The sequence below is a fragment of the Apodemus sylvaticus genome, chromosome 19 (genome assembly GCF_947179515.1).
Source record: "Apodemus sylvaticus chromosome 19, mApoSyl1.1, whole genome shotgun sequence".
NCBI lineage: Eukaryota > Metazoa > Chordata > Mammalia > Rodentia > Muridae > Apodemus > Apodemus sylvaticus.
In genome coordinates this window covers 5,779,782-5,803,898 of record NC_067490.1, presented here as the reverse complement: position 1 = coordinate 5,803,898, position 24,117 = coordinate 5,779,782, and the positions used below count along the sequence as shown (strand labels likewise).

The following is a 24,117-nucleotide window of genomic DNA, read 5'->3' as shown; positions in this document are numbered from 1 at the left end:
AGGACAGCTAAGGATTATGAACAACTATTTGACCCCAAATGCCAGAGTGTATCAGAGCTAAGAAACTGTGCTCTAGAACAGGGGTGCCCAACCTCCCGAACTATGTCCTCTACATAGGTGCTGGGTGGAATTCATAGCCTGCAAAGCAGGTTGGGTATGCCTACTCCTTCAGCAGTGCTCCCTGGAAAAAGCACCACAGGAGGAACAACCTCATGCCTTCTGCAGTCACTCATTTCTGCCACATTGGGGGGAGAATAGCACTGAGACAGTAAGTACAGTCCTCAGTAAAGGTGAGGGAACTAAGCTCAGCAGGACTTCTTAATCTCCCCACCCCCACCCGAGGCAGGGTTTCTCTGTGTAGCCCTGGCTATCCTGGAACTCACTCTGTAGACCAGACTGTCCTCGAACTCAGAAATCCACCTGCCTCTGCCTCCCAAGTGCTGGGATTAAAGGCGTGCGGCACTACCACCCAGCTACGTCTTAATTCTTTATTCAGACTACAGATGGTCTCTAACTTTACTTTCCAACTTTGCTCTATACACCTTTAAGACTGAGAAGGTGACAAGTATTCAGTACCAGAGTCCTTGGAATTATGACCCGAGCTCCTCCAGGCTGGTGCTAAGCAGCAAGATACTTTCCCAATTCTCAGCAACAGTCCATCCCGGGCAGCCATGCGCTCATACACCACAGTGTACTCTGTTGCTAAGCAGGACACTGGGGTGGACAGGTGTGTTAGAAGCACAATGACTCAATATTCCAACTTACTGGGGGGATTTTTTGGTTAGCAAAAAAAACCCCAAAACAAACAAAACCCCCAAAACCAATAAGTCAAACCAACATATTTCTCTACAGTAAGAATCTTTTTATTGGGCTGGAGAGATGGCGCAGTGCTAAGAGCACTGGCTGCTGTTCCTGAGCATCTGGGTTCCATTCTCAGCACCCACATGGCCGCTCACAATTGTCTGTAACTTCAGTTCCAGGGGAGCTGACACCTTCACGCAGACATACATGCAGGCAAAACATCAATGCACATAAAAGAAAATAAATCTTTTTTAAAAAAAGAATCTTTTACTGATCTAGAAATTTCCATTTAGAAAATTTAAATGGGCACCATGCAATACAAAGAAAAACAAACCAGTATCAAAATATGAGTTCTAAGCAGGGCGGTAGTGGTGCACGCCTGTGATCCCAGCACTTGGGAGGCAGAGGCAGGCGGATTTCTTTTTTTTCTTTTTCGGATTTGGTTTTTTCGAGATAGGGTTTCTCTGTGTAGCCCTGGCTGTCCTGGAACTCACTCTGTAGACCAGGCTGGCCTCGAACTCAGAGATCTGCCAGCCTCTGCCTCCCAGAGTGCTGGGATTACAGGCGTGCGCCACCACCTGCCCGGCGGATTTCTGAGTTCGAGGCCAGCCTGGTCTACAGAGTGAGTTCCAGGACAGCCAGGGCTACACAGAGAAAGAAACCCTGTCTCTAAAAAACCAAAGAGTTCTAGTTTGACACTTACTAGGAGGTGATCCCAAACAAAGCTTTCACACACCCGTTTCCAAAGTAATAAAACGGAATCACCAGCCCTGCCTAGCCCGAAATGCTGTAAGAAGCTCAGGTAAGTATGCTGCCTGTGCTTTATATTAAGAACAAGTTTTGTTTGTGTCTCTATGGGCTTGTGCATGCGAGTGCCATGCCTGTGGAAGGCATTGGATCCTCTGAGTCTGGAGTCATAGGCAGTTATAAGCTTCCCCACATGGGTGCTGGAATAGAACTTGAATCCTCTGCAAGAACAGTACGAACTCTCAACAACTGAGCCATCTCTCCAGCCCCAGAAGGTAGTTTTAAATACTCTAAGTTGAAATGAATATCCAACTATAAAGTAAGTCTGTACCTGCAGTTTCCAGCATGGGGCTTTCCATGTAGTAAACTCTCAATATTTTTAGATCTTTCTCTCACATTGGAAGTTGAACGAATGTTATCTCTGAAGTAACAGTAAAAAAAGAGAAGATTATTAAAATGTAATCGAGAGTCCTTGAAATCCTCCATGACTTGTCAATCTATGGACACCTGGAGTTTCTACTAGCTAAAAATGTACACGGATTCAACAACTCTTGGATGGAGCCTGAGAATTCCCACAGTTGGCAGTCTACTGTAAGCAGTCCTGTAGAGACGACTCAGAACCACCTTTCCTGTTTCCTACTTGCTTCCTACTCTAGTCTGTGAGAGAGCAGAAGCTGTGATTTATCTTTTATCCTTGGCATCTAGTCATGACCTGATTATAAAACAAAAATAAAACACATACCAAAATCAGATCACTGCTGACCTCAAGAATCGAGAAGGCTGGGGAGTCAGAAAGACAGGGTATCTGCAAGCTGCGGTCAACTATAGTAGAGCAGCCCTTTCTTCCTCCAATCAGTTCCAGTCAACACTTCAGACAAAAAGATTTTAAGTACGGTTCCTTCCACTGTGCAAGCCAAGGTAACAACTCTGCTGTGTACAGAAGTTCTGCTAGTCAGGAACGCAGGTCAACTATTAGGGAAAGCAGTTACCTGACTCCAGGTGTAGACCTCCATCTTGACTCCTGAGTGACTCTGAGACACAGCTGAGAGCCGCAGCTGGGCCATGATGGTCCTCTTTACATCTGTTCACTCACATGATGCTCTCTCCTGCTGCACTGAGTAGTCTACTCAGCTCTCAGAATCAATGCTTTTTCCTCCATAAAGCCATCCTAAATCCTATAATGCACAGACAACCACCACTTCTGGGTTTATGTATCACCATGTGAATACAGTTCCCAAGTCTATTTCTTTATTTCTAAGTAGTCTGTTCCACATGCTGGTGAGCCTGGGATACTGTCTGATAGGAATCAACAAATTTTCTTCACTACAGTAAATCCAAAACTTAAACGTACGTGTGTATAACACACACACACACACACACACACAAACACACACACACAAATGGTTAGTGCTGTTAACTGGACAGGATCTAGACTCACCTGGGAGTCAGGCCTCTGGGCATGAGAGATAATCTTTATTACCCTGACTGAGCTGGGAACACCTAGTCATTCCCTGGCTGGATCCTGGACATCCAGCAGGGAGTAGAACAGCAGCGTGACCTCATCACTCTCTGCTTCCTGACTGTGGACTGGCTGTGATCAGCTGCTTTAGGCTCCTGCTGCCTTGATCCCCCCACCATAAAGGACTGTATTCTTCAGCTGTGAGCAAGAGAAACCTTTTCCTTCCCGTTACTTTTGGTTTTGTCAGGGCACTTCCTCAAAGAAATAGGAAAAGAAACTAAGACACACATGATGCAAACAAAACACCAATGCACAGAAAGCAAGACAAATCATTAAAAAAGTAAAACTAATCAGGGACGGTAGGGTGCTACAGAATCTTGTATATCTCAGTGGACTCATAATTTACAAAATTAGATGTTCTTAGTTTTTTGACATAGGATTATCACAATGTACCCCCACGCTGACAGTCATCCCACCTCAGCCTCTTAACTGCTGGTCTGTCCCACCACACCTGGCACACAGAGAAGTCCCAACCACCAAGAGTACTTTTGTCCAGCAATGTGCCCAAAATGGATATACACAGAAAAAGAAAACTTAAGAATGAGCCATGATGCAAAATGATGACGATGATGAAGAATAAAACTGCCCAAAGATAAAACACAGGATATCAGAACACTTTGAAGAAGTATGATGATGACACAAAGTGGGGTTGTCAGGACCCGAGTTCTATCCCTAGAACCACGTACAAGTTCTGGGTGTGGGGTGTGCACTTGTAAACCCAGGACTGAGTAGAGACAGAGGAGGAGGAGGCTTCCTGGGACCTGTTGGCCAACCAGCCTAACTAGATCCAGGCCAGTGACACTGTCAGAGAAGAGCTAGACTGCATCCTCTAGACTCTACACACACTTGTGAACAGGCACACACATAAAGATAGAAAGCACAGCATTAAATATTAAAAGTTACAAATTCTAATACAGAATTAGTTATTGCCATGTCAGAACCCTTCAAGCACTACCATGGGTAATTCAGGAAACAGGAGTGTAAATAGCAGGCTCTAAGTCAAGAATAAAGCTAATTTTTTGTTACTGCTGAAATCCACAGACTATTAAAAAATTCACCCTCTGTTACTGTCTAAAGACCACTGTCTAAAGACTAAAATGCTAACAAGAACCTTCAATGTCAGTAAGAGTACTGGCGCGCACCTGCTATCCCAGCAGAGGCAGAGGTGGAAGGACTACCGTGGATCTGCAGGCAGGCTAGTGTGCACGGTGTGCTGCAAGGCAGGAGGGCTTATAGATCTGGACTGTGCCAAGCACAAGCTGGTTATGTGACCTGGTAACACTGCTACTTCTTGTTTCTGAACTTACATGAAACTCTCTTGCTTTCCTAACATTTTTATTTTATTTGAAACAGGGTCTCACTACATAGCCCTAGCTGGCCTGATCCTCATATAGTTAGAACTCGGAAAACAGCGATCTACTGAAAGATTACGGTAGGAGACAAAGGGCAAGAAAACCAGAGATGCTGGGAAAAGCACTACCTTCAGATTGGGACTTATGCTATCGCCTCAATAAGCTTTCCTTTCCAGAAACATTTACCAGCCTAAGTGGAGTCATGACAAAGGGGAAACTAACTTATTCACATTCGTTGTTTCTTCACAGTACTATACAGCTACCTGCTAATGCTCTCTCATGTTCTCCTGGAGACAATGAAGGTCATGCTGAAGGACGCCCAGAAGAATGTGCAGCATTCCTCTCTGCTGACAGGTACGGTGTTCAAGTTAGCCTATAGTTTTTACTCAAGACCAACTATTCTAAATATGTACCTTTCGTAAAACATTTTCAATTAAAGGTGACTAATTTCCCCAACCCTCCCACAACATAAGGCACCAATTATAAGACAAATCTGGCTGTCACAATGGGAAATTGTTATAAATCTTGAGATTGGGGAACAACACTGCTGTTAAATATACAACACCCAGTCAGACCCACAACAAAGTATCACCCTCCTCTCAGAGTTACACAGTGTTTGGGGTTGTAAGTATGTAAATGAAGTTTGGGGATACAAAGAAATAACAGATCAAAAGTTTTAAAAACTTCATGTGTATTGCATGTATGTCCGTGTTGGATCCCCTGGAACTGTCATTAGAGACAGTTGTGAGTTGCTATGTGGGTCTTGGGAATTGAGCCCAGGTCCTCTAGAAGAACAACCCCCAGATCACATAGTTGTTACTTTTTAAACCTTTTGCCTGGTATCAGTATCATTTAACATCGAGTTCCTCATTTCAAAAGAGATCATCCAGCCATAAGGCACTCAGAACACCACACAAGGAATCAGAAATGTAAGCAAGCCAGACTGCAGCATCCATCAAACAAGGGGACAGCAGAGCTGGGGAGATGGCTCAGTTAGAAAAGTGGCCCAGCAGCAAGTATGAAGACCTGAGTTTGATCCTAGTACCAACATAAACCAAACAGCAGTAGCAAGAAAAAACAGCTATGCCGGGTGGTGGTGGCCTTTAATCCCAGCACTTAGGAGACAGAGGTAGGCGGATTTCTGAGTTCGAAGCCAGCCTGGTCTACAGAGTAAGTTCCAGGACAGCCAGATCTACACAGAAAAACCTGTCTCGGGAAAGAAAGGAAAGAAAGAAAGGAAGGAAGGAAGGAAGGAAGGAAGGAAGGAAGGAAGGAAGGAAGGAAGGAAGGGGGGGAGGGAGGGGAAGGGAAGGGAAGGGAAGGGAGGAAGGAAGGAAGGAAGGAAGGAAGGAAGAAAGGGAGGAAGGAAAGAAAGGAAAGGAGAGAGAAAGGAAAGAAAGAAAGAGAGGGACAGAGAGAGAAAGAAAAGAAAGGAAGGAAAGGAAAAGAAGGCAGGCAGGCAGGCAGGAAGGAAGGAAGGAAGGAAGGAAGGAAGGAAGGAAGGAAGGAAGGAAGGAAGGAAGGAAGAAACAAACCAACCAACCAGGTAGGAGACTATGTGCCTGGAAACAGGAAGATTCCTGAGATCTCTGACCAGCTATTCTCACCAATTCATGACTTCCAGATTCAGCAAGAGACACTATCAAAAGACAAAGTAGAAAATGACAGTCGACAATAACTGCGGTTAACCTCTGGTCTTGCACACATGCAAACACATTTGCAAGAACACACACACACACACACACAATCAGGTAATCACAACTATGTCTTTTTGTTTGTTTGTTTTGTTTTTTTTTCCGATACAGGCTTTCTCTGTGTAGCCCTGGCTGTCCTGGAACTCACTCTGTAGACCAGGCTGTCCTCGAACTCAGAAATCCGCCTGCCTCTGCCTCCCAAGTGCTGGGATTAAAGGCATGTGGCACCACCACCTGGCACAACTATGTTAATACAAGATGTCAACATTAGTATTTTTGTTTGTTTGTTTTTTCCCCAGACAGGGTTTCTCTGTGTAGCCCTGGCTGTCCTGGAACTCACTCTGTAGACCAGGATGACCTCAAACTCAGAAATCTGCCTCCCAAGAGCTGGGGTTAAAGGCGTGCGCCACCACTGCAGGCCAACATTAATATTTCACACAATGATTATTAGGGAGTTAGGTCCTTCCTTCCTTTCTTTTTACAGACAAGAAAGAACTAAAATTGTCATTGGCAACTGGTAGACTGGAAAGAAAACAAACAGAAAAGATGTATTTCTAAATCTAAGTTCAAGGAAGTTAGAGCTACCAAAAGCCCTAAATGAAAGGTTTACGGGGGAAAGGGTAAAGAGGGAGAGTCACCTACTGAGGATACTAAGAATAAAAAAATTATTTCTGGGAATTAAATCAGATCTGCTACAGGAATGCAGTAATACAAGATGAACTCAGGCTTGCACAAGCAGACACCCCAAGCTGAGTTACAGGAAAGAGCAAAGGCCTGATTATGAGCATGACAATGGTCCAAGTAGATTCGGAGCAAAGGGCTCAAGATCAAGACCAATTACTCTCACACCCCATTTTACTAAAACAGCCTCCCAGAGCCTCCACACATCAAAAGAGGTTTTGTTTTGTTTTCTGACCTCTGTGGGCACATGCTGATGTCATCCTTTCCAGATCTGAATCACCAGATGGAAAGGGTTCTCTGACACACATTTCCAATACATCCCCTGGCATCAAGCTGCCCTAGATGGGACAAGCTACTAGAATTTCACTTGAGAGGGGAGTCGCTGTCTTTAGAAATATAAAGGTAGTTTTGAGATGATGACACTGAATATGAAAAAAGAAAAGCTACAAAGACTTCCAGATCAACCTTGGTCTCTTCCTGCTTTTGTGCGTATATGTGTGTGTAGGTCAGAGTTGACCATAGCTGCCTTCCACCATGATTTGAGAAAGGCTTTCTCCCTGAATCTGGACCTCAATAACTTGGCCAGGCTAGCTTGCCAGCTAGCCCAAAGGCTCCACCCATCCTCCTGTCTCTGCACCCAGCACCGAGATCACACGGGTGCTGTATCCAGTTTTCACATGCTGCCAGGGATCCAAGCTCCAGCCTCATGCTTTCCCTGCAAGCACTATGGCATTTCCCCAGGTCCCTGGCTTTCTTTAGTCTTTATAAACAATGCTTAACACTACTAAACTAATGAACTCACGACAACAAAGGAGCAACTGCTGCTGTTTTAGGAATGCTGTGGGCTGCAAGCTCAGAGACATAACAAGTGCGCACTTTGGGGTAGACCTGCAGTAGGGCACACACACAATTTCACAATGTCATAAGCACAGTGGCAACACCACTAAGATTCACTAGAAAGAGGTTTGGGGGGAACGAGGAAGTGTGTAATCACATCCTTCAATGTAACAGGAGCAAACACGTTCGGGGAATACAGTTGTCAGAAAACAGGTCCAGACAAAATAAACATTTGTTCTATTACCTTTCTGTTATGTTGCCACGGGAATATGTTTGCAGGAATTTACTTTCTGCAACCAGACGATAAAGCAGTGTAGGGGCGGGGGAGGGGGTGCTCAAAGGCACTCACAGGATGGCAGCAAGACAACAGAGCAGAGCTGTCATAGGTATGCGTAGACACCCGCTTGTCACATCTATTCAAGTTAGCATTCCTTGGAGCCTTACAAACAAAGCATCAGTGCCAGGTAACATGATGAGGGAAAGGCAGGAAGGGAGAACAGACATAGAGCCAAAGATCCAAATAAACTGGACTTTAAATACTCAGATACTCTGAGGAAGATACAAGTGACTTAAAATATGACCAAGTATTAAGAAAAAGCCTGTAAGTCGAAGATGTGAGAAACTCAGCCTGCCAGCAGCTCCTCTTTCTTTTTCAGCTCTACTCAACAGCTATTCTTTGTTCCCTTCCTTTTGGCAGCAAAACCCTTCAACAACAACAACAACAACAACAACAACAACAACACAAAAAATTGAAGTAAGCCCATGTTATTTAGAGTGCTGGAGTGGAGTATCCTGAATTTCCAGAGCTCAACAAAAAATTCTGGCTCTGGCACTTAGGACTTGCAGAATGAGAGCACAGGGTCAGGGCTCTGCAAAGATTCATCTATCTGTGCTATCGTAAACCACAAACAGCAGTTAGTACCTTGATCATTTAAGGAACAGAAATGAAAAACTAGAGGATGACCTCAAACTCAGAAATCTACCTGCCTCTGCCTCCCAAGGGTTAGGGGTTAAAGGCGTGCACCACCACTGCTCAGCCAACATTAATATTTCACACAATGATTATTAGGGAGTTAGGTCCTAGGATGAGGATGAGGTCTGCTCTGTTTGCAACCCACCTTGGCTTACTTTTTCAGCATAAAAGCTGACCGTATGGCAAATACAACCACACAGGATTCCGAGCAGCTGCAAACCCCTTCCCCTTCTGACTGCTCCCAGATCCATTTTGCTCTAGCTGTGGGTCATACGGCACAGGGTCTGTTCTTCAGCCTTCAATCCCAAAGCTCTTACGTCTCGCCCATCCCCTCATGTCCAACCCCTTAGCCTAGTCTTCCCTCATTGTTACAACCACCACCACCCTCTTGCTTAAAAGTTTAACACAGATGGCAAACAGTACATGCTTGCCTAGCAGGCATGTGCAAGAACCTACGTTTCTCGATACTGGGAGGAAGACAAAAAGAATAAAAGAAAAGGAAAGAAAAAAAAGCTAAGCCCCTCAGCACCCCCCGACACTAGAGACAGGCTTCCTTTCTAGGGCCACTGTCACCACAGCAGGGCTTCAGAAAGGAGCACTCTTGCATGTTGTGAACATCTCATGCCCTAAGCCTTAAGAGCGGCCTGCACACTGGAGTCACCACGTCCCTGGAGAGAGAGGAGCCTTCCGGGCAACACCATTCAACACTCCACTTGTCACCAGGATCTGTCCTGTTCCCCAAGTCAAAACTTGGGGACTGTCAGACTTTCCTGTACCACTTCTGTCTCATTATCGGCCTGGGATGGGAGCATGCCTAGAACCTTGAAACAACCTCTAAAGTGTGTATTTTACACAACAGCATCTCGTCTTCCCCTAAAGGCTTTAAAGGCTCTTACAATAGAAAACTGGGTAATCCTCACCACAAAGCGCTTAGATTACAGAAGCATGTTGCAAAGATCAATATTCTAAAACTGAAACTTGGGGCTGGAGGGATGGCTCAGCGGGTAAGAAAACTGACTGCTCTTTCAAAGTCCTGAGTTCAAATCCCAGCGACCACATGGTGGCTCACAACCATCTGTAATGAGATCTGATGCCCTCTTCTGGGGTGTCTGAAGACAGCTACAGGGTATTACATATAATAAATAAATAAGTAAATCTTTAAAACTGAAACTTTCAGAAAAAAATTCAAGTTTGAAGAAAGTTCTGGTCTTAATTATTTCCTCAATAACTCCATACATAATTTGACAAGCCTGAGCTGAAAGCCCTGAGTTCCAGGTCAGGTACATTATATGAGGTGCACTGACACAGCAACTAGACCTTTCCAATGGCAACAAATGGACTTTGTGTCAAATCCCACAAAAAACAAAACCCTAATGTATATTCAAAAGCCTAACAAGCGAGGTTTAGTTATTTATTTTTATACAATGTACTTATACAACACCAACATGGCTGGTCTTAAATTTCCATAAATATATACTGATAAATTCAAAATAGATGGTATTCATAAATCCAGAAGTTACCTATCTGAACTACTTGGTTTTTCAGAAAAAAAAAATCATCTGGTCATCAACTTCATTTTCAAGTTATCAGTTCTGAAGGAGAACATGACTTTAATGGGTTAGGTTGTCTAGCTTTTTTAGATTAGCTGCAGAGTGACACTCACTGCAAAGGACTGTATAAAAGCTGTCACACGCAACTTCAACAGCCACACCAATAAGAGACTCCAAGTGCTGGAACCCCAGGTCCCAAACCCGAAGCAGCTCTGACAAGTGTGCCACACTCCTTTAAGCCCGGCTCACCCACAGAACTAAGCTTAAATGCAGCCTAGAGGCTGGAGCCCAGCTCACTGGATACCTTGTTCAGCACGCACCACTCCCTGGGTGCAATCACTAACAACTGTAAAACCAGCCTACATGGAGCTAGAAGGGAGTAACTGATAATGCCTTAAATGAAAATCATTGATAAACTAAAGAATCACATTAAAATGCCAGTTAATACTAAAGCGACTGAGTCCAGGGAATTCCTCAACATTTGAGCCCTAAGCTTTAGGGGTTTAGCACAATTCCCAACATTGTCCATAATGAAGGCAAAACGAACACCGATCATCTGAGGCTGAATTAGAGAGAAATGAAAAAAGAATACTCAATATTCAAAACTGAAAGTGGCAGAACTGAGAGGCCCGGGTCCAGTCATTGCCCTGAGTGGGAAACAGAATTCAATAAAATAAACTACACAGCTAGCTTGGTTGAACTCTTAAGTTAGTCTTTCTCCTCTATCCATACAAACCCTTGCCAGTAACTGGGGAAGAGATGCTCAGTGGTTAGATCTGGAAAGTCTTCTGGTGGCTCAGACCATCTGTTACTCCAGTTCCAGAGGATCCAGTGCCCCCTTCTGGTCTCCAGAGGCACCAAGTACACCGTGGTGTAGGTAGAGATAAACATTCAAACAAAAATACTCATACAAATAACAATAAAATCTAAACACAAACACACACACCCTCTTGCCAGTCATCATGTTTGGTGGACACTTTTTGTCTATTATTTTTCTTGAGACAGGGTGTTAAGTTCACTCTGCAGGCTAGGCTGGCCTCCAAGTTATGGCTGGGAGTTATTATTTATATTTACATGTTACTGATTAAGGCTGGTAACATCCAGCTAACTAGTCTACTTTTAGTTACAGAGACAGCAAATGGAAGATAGGCCAGCTAAAAGTAGCTTGGTGGCCCACGGCTGTGATCTGAACGTTAGAGAGCCTCAGACAGGTGGATCAAGAGTTCAAGACCAGCAGGCTCTGTCTTGAAGGAAAGCAGGAAGAAAGCAAGAGAGACCTGCTATTATTACAACTTAATAGTCAAGAGTGAAAAAGTCATCTTTTCATACAAAATCATGGAGTTTTATTTGTACCCTGGCTCAGTAAAATAAAAATAATGGAGAATGAATATTAATACTTAAGAAAGAAAAACGAAGTTTCATTTATTTTTGTTATATTTACTGGAATCATCTTGTGCTATATAGCATGCTAAAGCAGACTTAGTTTCTTAGAAGAAATTAACACTAACATGTTTAGCTACAAGTTTGCTACATGTTTACATGCTGATCATAAACTGGGCCACACATCTACAACACAGTAAACAATCCATAAAATGCAGCCATTAAAGCCCTCCATTCTCATTCAAGTCCAATGACAGGATGAGCTGCCTTGTTCTGTATCTTATCTCTAGCGCCTGGCCACTATTAGGCGTGTGGAGTAAACACTAACAAATAAGTGGCTGCGAATGATGCAGAAGTAATTCTTAATTCTCACTCCAAGACATGATGCCCGAATGTACCTAGCAAGGGGCTGGAGAGACCCCCTTCCCCAGGGGAAAGGCACCCACGTTCCTGTTTGTATTTCCTTAAATTCACCGCAAAGATTTTCCCCTATGCTCCAAACCACACAATCAATGCTTTGCAACAATGTGGTCTTTAACGATTTTGCTTCATTTCCCTTTTCAGGCAGTGAACAAAGTTCCTTAAAACTTAAGAGAACTTAGTTTAGTTCCCTTTACACTTTTAAAAAGAAAGATATTTGTAAAACCATACCAATTCTCAAATTTCTAGACTCTCATTCATCTTTGATTCACAGTTGGTAATACTACGATTTGCTTCTTGTTTTTGTTACTGTTGTTAACTACATACTACAAATTAAAATAAAAATAATCTTAAAGGAAAAAAATAAAGTTACAAATCAAAGAATATCATGTCCCATTCAGAGATTCCTGTTTTGAAGAGATCTCACATCCCTCCTAACTTAATACACTGTCACCAGTAGGACAGAGCCCAAGTCTCTCACCAATTTATTACACTGTAATAGGACAACCTTCTCTCTTTTCAAGACTTCAGTCTAAATCCCCCTCAGTGATTTCCATTCAAATGTACTTCATTACTCTTCAACATCAAATATCTCTGAGGATGAATGTGAAGAAAGGGAACACAGGCCTCAAAGTGGATTAAAAAAGAAATTCAAGAAGCCAGGTGTAGTGTTGCATGCCTTTAATCCCGGCACTCTGAGAGGCAGAAGCCAGCTGATCTAAGTTAGAGGACAGCCTAGTCTACAATGTGAATTCTAGAACAGCCCATCTCAAAGAACAACAAGCAAAACAAAAGGTGTGTTTTTCAGACACACCTAAAGAGCTGCTAGTTGAAAACACAAGTCCAAATAACTGGAGAGGTAACACCTGTAAATCTAACTGGCTCAGTCACACACAATTTCAGTTATCTTTTCCTTGTTGATAGGCTACACTGTAAATCTTTAAGACAGAAACTGCCTCTCTGGAAAGACAGGCAAGGAACTGAACAGCAGTTGTCTCTGAAAGACTTGAAAGCAGGGCTGAGAGCAGACACAGGAGGCTTTTTGCTGCATACCTTTTGTACCCTGATCTCAAGCAACCTGCCTTGTGCAGTGCACTGCTGCTAGGGATGGAATGCAGGGCCTCCCACAGGCCAGGCCAGGGCTGTCCCACTGCCAGTGTTCCATCACTGGGCTGCACTACCTATATTTAAGAAGCTGTTTGGCAGAAGTCTGTCTAATTGTGAGGTTGTGCTCAATTATATCACACAGACAATAAGAGCACTAGAGGAAGTGGTGTTGGTTTCACTGTGGCACTTCACTGTGAAGCTGGGTCTGCTGCCAGGGCAGCAGTGTCCATGGGAAGTTCACCCTCCCAGAAGCCCTGCGTTCTGTCTCTTCACTCTCTGAGCATTCAAATGGAAACAAAAGCCTGACCCTGTACCAATTAGGACTGGAGAATGAAGGTACTTAAGGAGCTGGTAAGTGAGTGTTAGAGAAACACTGTTAACAAACCAATCACAAGTACATCAGAGATGTAAGTTATCCTCCTTTAAAATGTAAACTGCCATTCTATAAACGTATGAGAGAGATGCCAAGGTTGGTACCATCTGCAACATAGCTTAAAGCTGCTTGTACTAGCAAATGCAATGTGATCTGTTGCTGGACACAATTGCACAATCTCAATTACCCAGAAGATTCTACCAAACAGGAAATTCACGATGTGACTTTAAGTAACACAGGACTCATACTTAAAAGGTTAGCACATCCAGAAGCCTGGAATTTGTTCCAAAGCAAAGCAAAAACCATTTCACAGGCCCTTTTGGAAAACACGAATGCGTGTAAATCACTAAAACACAGAAAGGGCTCCTCCGCTGAATCTGATATTTACTTTCAGATAGAGAGCTGGATACTCAGTCAATAAAAGATACTATGTGAACCCTTCAGAGTTCCTTACAATATTTCTGGGGTGGAAGTTTCACGGTATAAATTTAATCTGAAACCTGCTCCTAGGTTTGCATGGGAGCGAAAGCCTTTATTCTCAACGCTGGCAGACAAAATTTGTTGAGTTCCAGGCCAGGCTTTGGTCTAGAGGTTCAGGCCAGACAGGGAAATTCATAGTGAGACTGTCTCAAAGGAACCAAAATAAAAAGCCACAGTGTTAATGAAAGCTGAAAAGCATCGTTTCCTATGTTCCAGGCTCTCTGGAAAACCACCGTGTACCTCGGTGCTTACAAGCTGATAAAAGCTCCCTGCAGATCTTCTAAGGGACTTAAAAAAGAAAAAGAAAAGCAGTCCCAGGAATTAATTCAATTAAAAGCTATTTACACCCCCAGCACTAGCCCTACCTTCTTGATATCTGGAGAGGGGCGCCCAACGGATCAGAAGCCCCCTGGCTCGGTATGGAAAACTGTTTTTGTCAAACAATACTGAAATGAGCAGTGGTATGTGACTAAGCGGCGGGCTGGAGCGTCCTTGCAGGCGCTGCCACCCTCCCTCCCCGAAAAGGAAATAGGCTTTCAACCGAATCGGAAACACACCACGCAAGCTGGCACCGCGGTACCCGAGATAAAGTCGGTATTTTAAGCTCTTCGGGGGTGCTGCTAATTCAAGTGCGAATCCCAAAAGAACGTTTCCCGAACCGAAAATTTTTTTTCGATGGAGGCTGGCAAAAATGGGAAAAAGAAATGAAAAAGGAAAAAAGGAAAAAAAAAAAAAAAAAAAAACCAACCTCCGGGAGGGAGCGCTTTTTCTTGCAAGTTTCGTTCAGGTGACCGCAGTCCCCGGGTCAGGCTTTGCCCTCCTGCTCCGCGCAGGAGCTCCACCCAGTTCGTCTGCTCCCCAGGGCAGGGCTCCTGCGTCCCAAGCGGCGGTCCCCGGAGGCAGGGTCCTGGGGGCGCACTGCTGCAGAGGGACCCCCGGGAGGAGTAATCTTGGGAGCAGGGAGAGCGCAGGGTGGAGCAGCTTCTCACCGCGCCCACGGCTGACCCGCTCGCGCCCACGGCTGACCACCCACCCGCGTGTGCAGGGCGAAGGGTGCAGGACACGTCCTGCTCCAGCTCCCCCCTGCACCCCCAGACACGCCCGGAGGAGAATTCCTGCCGCTGGGCGCATCGCTGAGCTGTGGGGACAGGCTTGGCCCTCAGGCATGCAGGGCCACCCGGCTTGCTCCACCGCGTCCTCCCCACCCCCAACCCGAGGCCCGGCGACACTCACCACACCGAGCCATAGGCGCCCGAGCCCACCGGGGACAGGTTCTGGTACCGCTCGGGCACCTCCCAGATGGTCTTGTTCAGCTCCTGCCGGTAGAACGTGGGCCTCTCCTGCGACATCTTCCAGCGGCGGCAGCGGGGCGAGGAGGTGGCCGAGCGGGGCCCCTGCCTGCAGCCGCACGCTCTCCTCTGCGCCCGCCCGCGGCAGACCGGACCCCGCGCCCGCCGCCCGCGCAGGTGTGGAGGCTGCAACCGCGGCCCCGTCAGCCGCGGCGGTTCCTACGAGCCTCGGCAACGTGCGGGAGCCGGCTGCACGGCTCGAGGCTGCTCCCGCTGCGGGCGCCCTGCAGCCGCTCCCCGGGGAGCGCACGCCGACGCCGCACAACACCCGCTCGCGCTCCAGCGCCCGCTCGGGCTCCAGTGGCCGAGAGCCCACAGGCAGCGGCGGGGGAAGCCTCTCGCCGAACTCTCGCGAGAACGGCTCCCGGAGGCAACACCGCTCCGCGAGCCGAGATCTTACCCAATATGGAACCTGCCCACGGGGCGGGGGTTCGCGAGAAGAGCGCGCAGGACGGGCAGATCTCGCGAGAAGAGAGACGCGGCTCAGGAGCCGAGGCAGGAACTCTCGGGGAGCCGGCTCTAGGGCGCCGAGGGTGGAGGCCGCCGCAGCGCGGGCCGCGCGCGCCTCTCTGTGGTCGCACGGGCGAATGCCTGGCGCCGTGGCGGAGAGCCACCGTGACAGCGTCGGGGAAGAGAGCCAAGCGATCTTTGAACTCCGAGCCACCTGCTCGCTGGAGCCGGCAATTTCCAAGAAACACTTGCAAGAACAGACAGGCCCTGTCCAGAAAGCTGTTGCATTCCCATCCGCTCAAGGACGTGTGCTTTCCCCGGGATGCTGATGAAACCTGCCCCGCTGGGCAAACAGTAACCCTGCCCTGCCGCGGAGCCCAGGCTCTCCCTCCGGACGCTCCCCGGAAGTCGCAGGAGCGGGTTCCCGGGGCCGCAAGGAGTGCGATGCACAAGGTTACTTTCAGACCCGGGGACCTGCATTTGCAAGGCCCTGGGTTCAATACCCACTGCTGGAAGGGAAAGGCACACGCACACACACACACACACACACACACACACACAGTGCAGGCAGGTCATTCCATTTCAGGAAGGTCTGATATATTTTACTTATATATAAAGACCAGGAGACCCTTCTCATATATTTACTTATTTGTTTATTTATATTTACACAGCCTGTAATCCAGCATTTGGAAAGACTAGGAGACCCTTCTTATTTATGTATGTATTTATTTATATTTATGCAGCCTGTGATTCCAGCATTTGGAAAGACCAGGAGACGCTTCTTATTTATCTATTTATATTTACACAGCTTGTAATTCTAGCATTTGAAAAGACCAGGGGACCCTTCTCATATATTTCTATTTGTTTATTTGTTTATTTATATGTAGACTGCCTGTAATTCCAGCATTTGGAAAGACCAGGAGACCTTTCTCATATAGTTTTATTTATATGTACGCAGCTTGTAATTCCAGCATTTGGAAAAACCAGGAGACCCTTCTTATCTATCTATGTATTGTTTATTTATATTTACACAGCCTGTAGTTCTAGCATTTGGAAAGACCAGGACCAGCCTCTGATGATGATGAGGTCGTAGCTGGAACACCCCCAAAACCCATCACTCGGGCTTGAGACTGACTCCTGCCCTTTAGAGCCATCCGACGTTTAGAAATTTAAAGGAAAAATTGGAGGAAATTTAAGAAGTTAAATTGAGAGAATTTTTTAAAAGACTTAATTCATTCCTCCGGGAGTATGGGGAAACAACAGGGCGAGCCTTCTGACCGCGGTCGCATTTGGATAAGTCCTTCCCGGGACCTGGTTCCAGTTTCTACAAGAGAAATCTAACCCCACATTCCCACCCGCCGGAATCTTCCATCGAAGCCGAGAAAGCTAATAAAAGTGAGTGGGGGAAGTTAGACCCCCGAGAGCCGCGTCTCCCCGAGCCTGCACCGAGCGGGAGCGAGGGGAACTCTTATCCCCGGGGCTGTGCTCGGAGATCCGGGTACGCGGCGGGCAGGCCGCCGGCCCCTTCCCCTCGCCCCGATGCCATCCTCGCCCGTCACCCGCACAGCCGGAACGCCGGCGGGTTCTGCAGCAACGGCTCGGGAACTGCCGGCCTCCGCGTCCGCAGCGCCGCCGCCAGCCAGGCTGGAGCCGAGTCTGTCCCCAGCGTCTGCGCTCCTGCCGGCCACCGGAAACCAGGTGAGCCTCGGCCGGGAGCCGTCGGAGCGCAGGCTGCAGCCTGGGAGCCCACAGCCCGCTCGCGGCCCGGAGCACTGCCGCTGGGGTCCCCGGGCACGCTTTCAGTGATGTATTTGCACAATGGGTGGGTGGATGAATGAACGGCGGTGGTCCCTGGAATGAATGAATGAACGGCGGTGGTCCCTGGAACTCCTCTCTCCTATAGAAAGGCTGCGTAAAACAGCAATGGAAGACACAACACGGGGTTTGCACACTGGATCCTTTCAGATCTGGCTCCCGTGTGGTCAACAGCTGAAGGGGCTGGACTGAGGGCCACACGTCCACCCCGTCTGTGTCCTCGTTCAGGGCCCCCTTGGCTTCCAGACTTTACTGTTTTGTTTCTTCTGTTCTTTCTGCCTGAACCCCGCCCCGCTCCGTTCCCCTTCTCTGTCTTCTAGTCCTTATTGATAGAAGGCTTTGGGTCCTCCCATGAAGCCTTCTCCGTCCAACCCAGTGATGGATATCTCTCCACTGCAGGCCCTTGGTATCACACTGAGTAGCATTAGAGGAAGGTGTTTATGTGACCTGTCAACAGCTGGAGGCCTGTCAAGAACCTCCTTGAATAGACAATGCAGTTTGCCAATACCTTTCAGGGTCCCCACACATTCTCCATCAAAACCGAGGGAGTCACGGGCAATGAGTGCTTTTGGAAGTGAATTTTGTCTTATAGTTTTAGAAAGCATGTGAAAGATGACTTAATCAGGTAAAAGATATTCTTGCACCTTAACTAATTTTCAGGGTTTCCTGTCCGTTGGTTCAAAATTTTATAAATCAGGTTACATTTGTTTTGTTTTGTTTTGTTTTTGCATTTTAAAATATTCCAACTAGAGATTTTTAAATGAATCAGTGGATGGATGGATGATGGACAGACGGACGGATGGATGGACAGATGGATGGATGGATGGATGGATGGCTGAGGGCAGCAGAAGCAGTGAAAATTGGGTTAATGTGTTTGTATTTTTTTGCTGTTGTTGTTGTTTTTTTGAGACAGACCCGTGTGGCTGTCCCGTGTAGCCCTGGCTGTCCTGGAACTCACTCTGTAGACCAGGCTGGCCTCGAACTCAGAAATCCGCCTGCCTCTGCCTCCCCAAGTGCTGGGATTAAAGGCACATGCACCACCACCCGGCGTGTTTGTATTTTTAAATGTTTTTAGCCTTGAAAGCTTGCTTAAAGATAAAGGCTGGGACTGCAGCTCAGTAGAGCAGCCCTACATGTGTTAGGCCCTCAGATGGATCCCCGGCACAGGAAGAAAAAAACAAAGATTTAAGGCGTGGATGGTGGCTTGTGCCTGTAACCCAGCAGCAGGTCGATGGGGGGAGGGGGACCCTGTCTCAAAGACAGGCTCTCACTATGGCTGCCCTGGAACTCCCTCTGTAGGCCAGGCTGGCCTGGGTCCCACAGAGACCCATCTGCCTCTGTCTCTGGAGTGCTGGGATGAAAGGTGTGCACCACCACTACACCAGACTCCCTCAGCTTCTGAAAACACACTTTTGTACTGCCCCAGACATTCTGACACAAGAAATGATTTTTATTTGGTTTGTGGTTTTGTTTGTTTATTTTGAAATAGGATCTCATACAGCCCAGGATGACCACAAGCTTGCTATGTAACAGAGGCTGGTCTTGAACCCCTGATCCTCCTACCTCTGTGACCCCAGTGCTGAGGGTACAAGCATGTGCCACCACACTCCGCTCCCTCTAGGAGCAGGTTTTTGTTTTTAGGATCTGTTTATTTTGTGTGTGGTCATAGATGCAGGCCACACTGCCGGTGCAGGTCTCAGGACAACTTGTGGAAGTTGGTTTCTCTCCTTTCACCTCATGGGTCCCAGGGTTGTCAGGCTTGCTGGCAGGCCTTAACCTGCAGAGCCATCTCACTCTCCACTAGGAACACTTTTAAGTCTCCTCCCTTTTTCCTCCCCCCCCTCCTCCTTCCCTCTCTCATTTAAAGTTGACAGCAGTCAGAGATTTTGAATTATTTCCCTCATATCATCTCTAATTGTGTTGAATCCTGTCCCTGAAATACCTATTTTCTGCCCCACCCCCACCCCTTGACCTCTTCCTCGATTCACCTTCTCAGGGAGTAGAGCGCCATTCCCCAGGCTGGGGTCCTCAGGATCTCTCTCGGTCATATGACTTTAAGACAGGAATCTGTTTTACAGTCAGGCAATAAGGTCCGACTTGTGACCATGCTGAATCACTGTGGTATACTGAGGAATGCCCTACACCTGTCAGAAAGGACAAGTCTGATGGTTATCAGAAAGATAGCAGCGCCTGGTGTTTGAGGGGGAGGGGGTAGGCTGACAGTGGGTGGTCCTTCCTTTCTGCCCTCTCCCCCCCCAGGCTCTGCACTGGGGAGATGCTACTGTCTTCTTGCTGCAGTCTACGGAGTAGTTAGAAGAGACCTCGCCCTGAACCTTTAGCACTGTGGAGGGAAATGGTCAGAGTACTGACTTTTACCTCTTAGTCATCCTGCAGCCACAGGACCACGCTGTGGGATGTGAGGGAAGTGTGTGGGATGTGTACTGCCCTAAGGACGCCCAAGAGCTAGTCCCAATTGGAATTATTGTTGTTTAAAGCCTTTATTTATGTTCATTATCTTATGTGTAGTAATGTTTTCACTGCCATGTATGTCTGTGCAGCATTGCATGCCTGGTGCCTGCAGAGGGCAGAGGAGAGCATCAGATACTGTGAAACAGAAGTTATAGATGGCCGTGAGCAGCCACTGCAGTGCTGAGAGCCAAACCCTGGGCTTCTGTTTGCAGGAACACAGCTGAGCCAGCTCTTGAGGGCCCTAATTGAAATTATTAATCAGACATAGTGATACTTACTTACTGTAATCTAAGGTGGAGGCAGAGAGAACAGGAGGCCAACGTCATCCTCTGCTGCAATAGTGAAGTTCTGGCTGGCCTTTTTGAAAACAGTAATGATAATAATAATACTGCTGCCAGGTGTGGTGGTGAATGCCTTTAACCCTGCACTTTTGGGTTGGAGGCAAGAGGAACTCTGTGGGGGTAAGGCCGGCCTGGTCTATACAAGTTCCAGGAAAGCCAGAGCTACATAGTGAGACCCCTTAAAAGACAAACACCTCCCCCCATACACACACGAAGTAAACAGTAACAAGAAGTTGTCTGAACTTCTGAGCCGCATTCATTTGGGTTGGGGTTGGTTTGTTCATGTGATTGTTCTGACAGGGTCTTGACCGTGTAGCTGATCTCAGCCTGTCATCCTTCTGCTTCTGTGGTACTGGGATTACAGGCCAGGCCACCGTACCTGTGTCCATGCTGAGATAGAACGGTTTTGAGTTTAAAATTGTACAACATGGAGGAAGGGTCTTGTAAAACTGCTGTGCAAGGGTATCATGATTGTGTGTGAACTATCTTCCCTTCAAAATATACTGACGGCAGGGGCAGGCAGTGACCCACGGCAAGGGCTCCCATCTCAGGGGCCTGAGTCAGGGAGACTGCTGAACTCATCATTCCGAGCCAGGCTGAGCAACAGAGGAACCGGAGAGCAGACCATGCATGCAGTCCCACCACTCGGGATATGGAGGCTGCGGGGTGGGGATTTTGAGGTTACCCTTGCCTACATTGTGAGTTTGAGGCCAGCCTGGACCACAAAAGACCCTACCCCCCAAAAAAGCAAGGGTGCCGGAGAGATGGCTCAGCTGACAAAGGTGCGCACTGCTCTTGCAGAGGGCCTGAGGCTGCTTCCCAGGAACCACACTGAGCAGCTCACAGCCACCAGCTCCAGCTCCCATTTCCGGCCTTGGAGAACACCTGTACTCACACATTAGAACTCGCAAATACATAATACCCATGTAAAGACACACACACACACATACATACACACACACACATACACACACAAAGACTAATAATAAAAATATCTTTAAAAAAAACAAAAAAAGTGCTAATTGATTTAAATTTCTAAAAATTTGTTTCTTTTGTCTCAAGACTCTTTTGAGATAGGGTTTTTCTATATAGCCCTGGCGGGCTGGCCTGGACCTCACAGGAATCTTCCTGGTTTTGCCTACTGGTGCTAGGATTAAATAAGCACTTGCTATCCGGGCGGCGGTGGTGGCGCACGCCTGTAATCCCAGCACTTGGGAGGCAGAGGCAGGCAGATTTCTGAGTTCGAGGCCAGCCTGTTCTGCAGAGTGAGTTCCAGGACAGCTAGGGCTATACAGAGAAACCCTGTCTCGAAAAAAACCAGATCCAAAAAAACCCAAAATAAATAAATAAATAAGTAAGCTGGCTGCTACTACACCCAGCCCTAAATATTTTTTGTTACATTTGTTTATTTGGTGTGGAGGGGAAGTGCCATGCATTATCATATATTGCATATACAGTCAGGACAACTTGTCGGAGTCGGTCACTGTCTTACTATGTGGGTCCCAAGGCTTGAACACAGGGCCTCAGGCTTTCCCCACTGAGCCATCTTGCTGACCATAACACATGTTGGGTTGGGTTGGGTTGGGTTGGTTTTCTTTTTTTTTTTTTTCTTTCTTTCTTTTTTTTTTTTTTTTTTTTGATTTCGTTTTTTTTCGAGACAGAGTTTCTCTGTTTAGCCCTGGCTGTCGTGGAACTCACTCTGTAGACCAGGCTGGCCTGGAACTCAGAAGTCCGCCTGCCTCTGCCTCCCAGAGTGCTGGGATTACAGGCGTGCACCACACTGCCCAGCCCCCACATCCCTGGTTTGGTTTTCTTAAAACATGATTTCTCTGTGCAGCCCTGGCTGTTCTGAAGCTTGATCTGCAGACCAGGCTGGCCTGGAATTTGGAGATCTGCCTGCCTCTGCCTCCCAAGTGCTGGGATTAAAGGCCTGAGCCACCACCACCCAGTAATACCTGTTTTTACCTGATGTCTTTCCAGCTAATCCAGGAACAATGCAAACAGAGAGGAGCATCCAGAGTTTCGGCAGCAGATACAGGCAAATCCCTTTTATGTATGATGTCAAGCGAAACGTGTACAATGAGGAGAACTTCCAGCAGGAGCACAGGAGGAAGGGCCCTGCTTCCGGGAACGTAAACGTCAACATTACCACCTTCAAACACCACGTCCAGTGCCGGTGGGTGCATGTGTGCACAGTGCGCCAGCCTCTCTCTTCCTTCTCTCGGAACCCTGCCATTTGTTGTTGTTGTTGGTGGTGGTGGTGGTGGTGGTGGTGTGTGTGTGTGTGTGTGTTGGCTCTGTGTGTGTGTGTGTGTGTGTCTTGCAGGGTCCCCTGAGTATAAACTTCTTGGGCATTGACTTTTAGACTGTTTTCTGGTATTCCACTATACAAAAGACCCAAGGCTGAGTAATTTCTAAATGACGAGGTCTGTCTGGCTCATGATTCTGAGAGTTACTGGGTCCAAAGAGTATGGGTTCTCGTGTCCTGGTGAGGACACCCTGCTGGGTCACAACATAGCTGAGAAGTGGAGAGGAAAGCCTCACTTTATAGAACCTACTCTTCTCCATGTAGTGGTGGTGCACGGCTTCTGTCCCAGCGCTCGGGAGGCAGAGGCAGGTGGATCTCTGAGCCTGGTCTGCAGAGGGAATTCCAGGAGAGCCAGGGCTGCACAGAGAAACCCTGTCTCGAAATGGATGGAAAAGTTAATTAGTTAATTAATATAGTAAAAGTAAAACCAAACCCCTGCTCTCCTGGTGCTAATTCAGCCCCACCCCATGGGAGCTAGCTCCAGACATGAGGAAGAGGCTCCTGGAGCCCAGGCCTCACTACTCATGACCTGTAACCATTGCCTCCAACGGAGCCAAGTGCTCTGCACTTGAGCCTTTGGGAGACTTGCCACATCCGCTCATCATAACATAAAGTCCTTGAGTACCCCACAGTATCCAGGATGACACCCAATAACTCATTGTTCAGTCAGGGCGGGCAGGTGGCTCAGTGGGTAAAGGTGCGTGTTGCAAAGCCTGAGGATCTGAGTCCTGGGACCCACATGGTAGAAGGAGAGAACTGACTTTACAAAGTTGTCGCCTGGTCCTCTCCACGCTAAATAAATGTAACAAAACACCAACTACTGTTACTCATCCCGCAGAGAGTTAGACAGCTCTGACAGAGTAAACAGTGGTGACAGAGAGACTCTGACAGGTGACACGCCTCGCTCAGTCCCACCCCACAGCCGAGGGGCTCTGAACCCCTTTCTGTGCCATGAATCTCTTAGCAAACTGACAAGGAAAATGCTGCTCTGCAGGGTCGCTTCTTTTATTCTTTATTGTTTAGTTCTGGAGACAGGGCCTGGCCTCGTGCTCATTGTGTAGCCAGCCTGGCCTTAAAGTCCTGATCCTCCTGCCTCCACCACCCCCAGCTCCTTTACCTTTTTTTTCCCCAGTACTGGGAATTGAACCCACATTTTGACACACACTAGGAAAGCACTCTTATCACTGATGTGTGTCCCCAAACTGCCGGGGGTTTTGTTGTCATCGTTGGTTGTAGTAAAGTACATATGATATCCAGCTGGTTTAAGTGGGGGATTTGGTGGCATAGTTGTTATTATGCAACTACTACCACAGTTGGTTTGCAAAAATGTTTTCATCACCTCAGACAGAAACTCCGTCCTCATTGAGCAACGGGCGCCCCACCCTTACAGAAGTCCCCGTGGGTCTGCCTCCTCTAGGCAGAGCTCTGAACCTGCCCTTTGGATTCCAGCAGAACCATGCGGCGTTCACCC

General features: G+C 47.2%; 2 protein-coding genes across 5 annotated transcripts in view; one reads left to right on the top strand and one right to left on the bottom strand.

Moving 5' to 3' along the window:
- Mapk14 (mitogen-activated protein kinase 14) overlaps positions 1 to 15,556 on the bottom strand; it is a 57,611-nt gene extending 42,055 nt beyond the window's left edge. Inside the window, exon 1 of one of the 3 annotated variants that reach the window (XM_052164167.1) lies at positions 15,148 to 15,556. In XM_052164167.1, coding sequence (XP_052020127.1) covers positions 15,148 to 15,263 — 116 coding nt within the window. In that variant the 5' untranslated portion in view covers positions 15,264 to 15,556. Of the gene's footprint in view, positions 1 to 1,879; positions 1,965 to 15,147 lie in introns of those variants that run through there. The other 2 variants (XM_052164165.1, XM_052164168.1) reach the window with 2 other exon arrangements.
- A 524-nt stretch (positions 15,557 to 16,080) lies between these two features.
- Slc26a8 (solute carrier family 26 member 8) overlaps positions 16,081 to 24,117 on the top strand; it is a 56,444-nt gene continuing 48,407 nt past the window's right edge. Inside the window, exons 1-3 of one of the 2 annotated variants that reach the window (XM_052164163.1) lie at positions 16,081 to 16,166; positions 16,748 to 17,411; positions 22,319 to 22,514. In XM_052164163.1, the coding sequence (XP_052020123.1) occupies positions 22,333 to 22,514 (182 nt within the window). In that variant the 5' untranslated portion in view covers positions 16,081 to 16,166; positions 16,748 to 17,411; positions 22,319 to 22,332. Of the gene's footprint in view, positions 17,412 to 22,318; positions 22,515 to 24,117 lie in introns of both variants that reach the window. The other variant, XM_052164164.1, reaches the window with a different exon arrangement.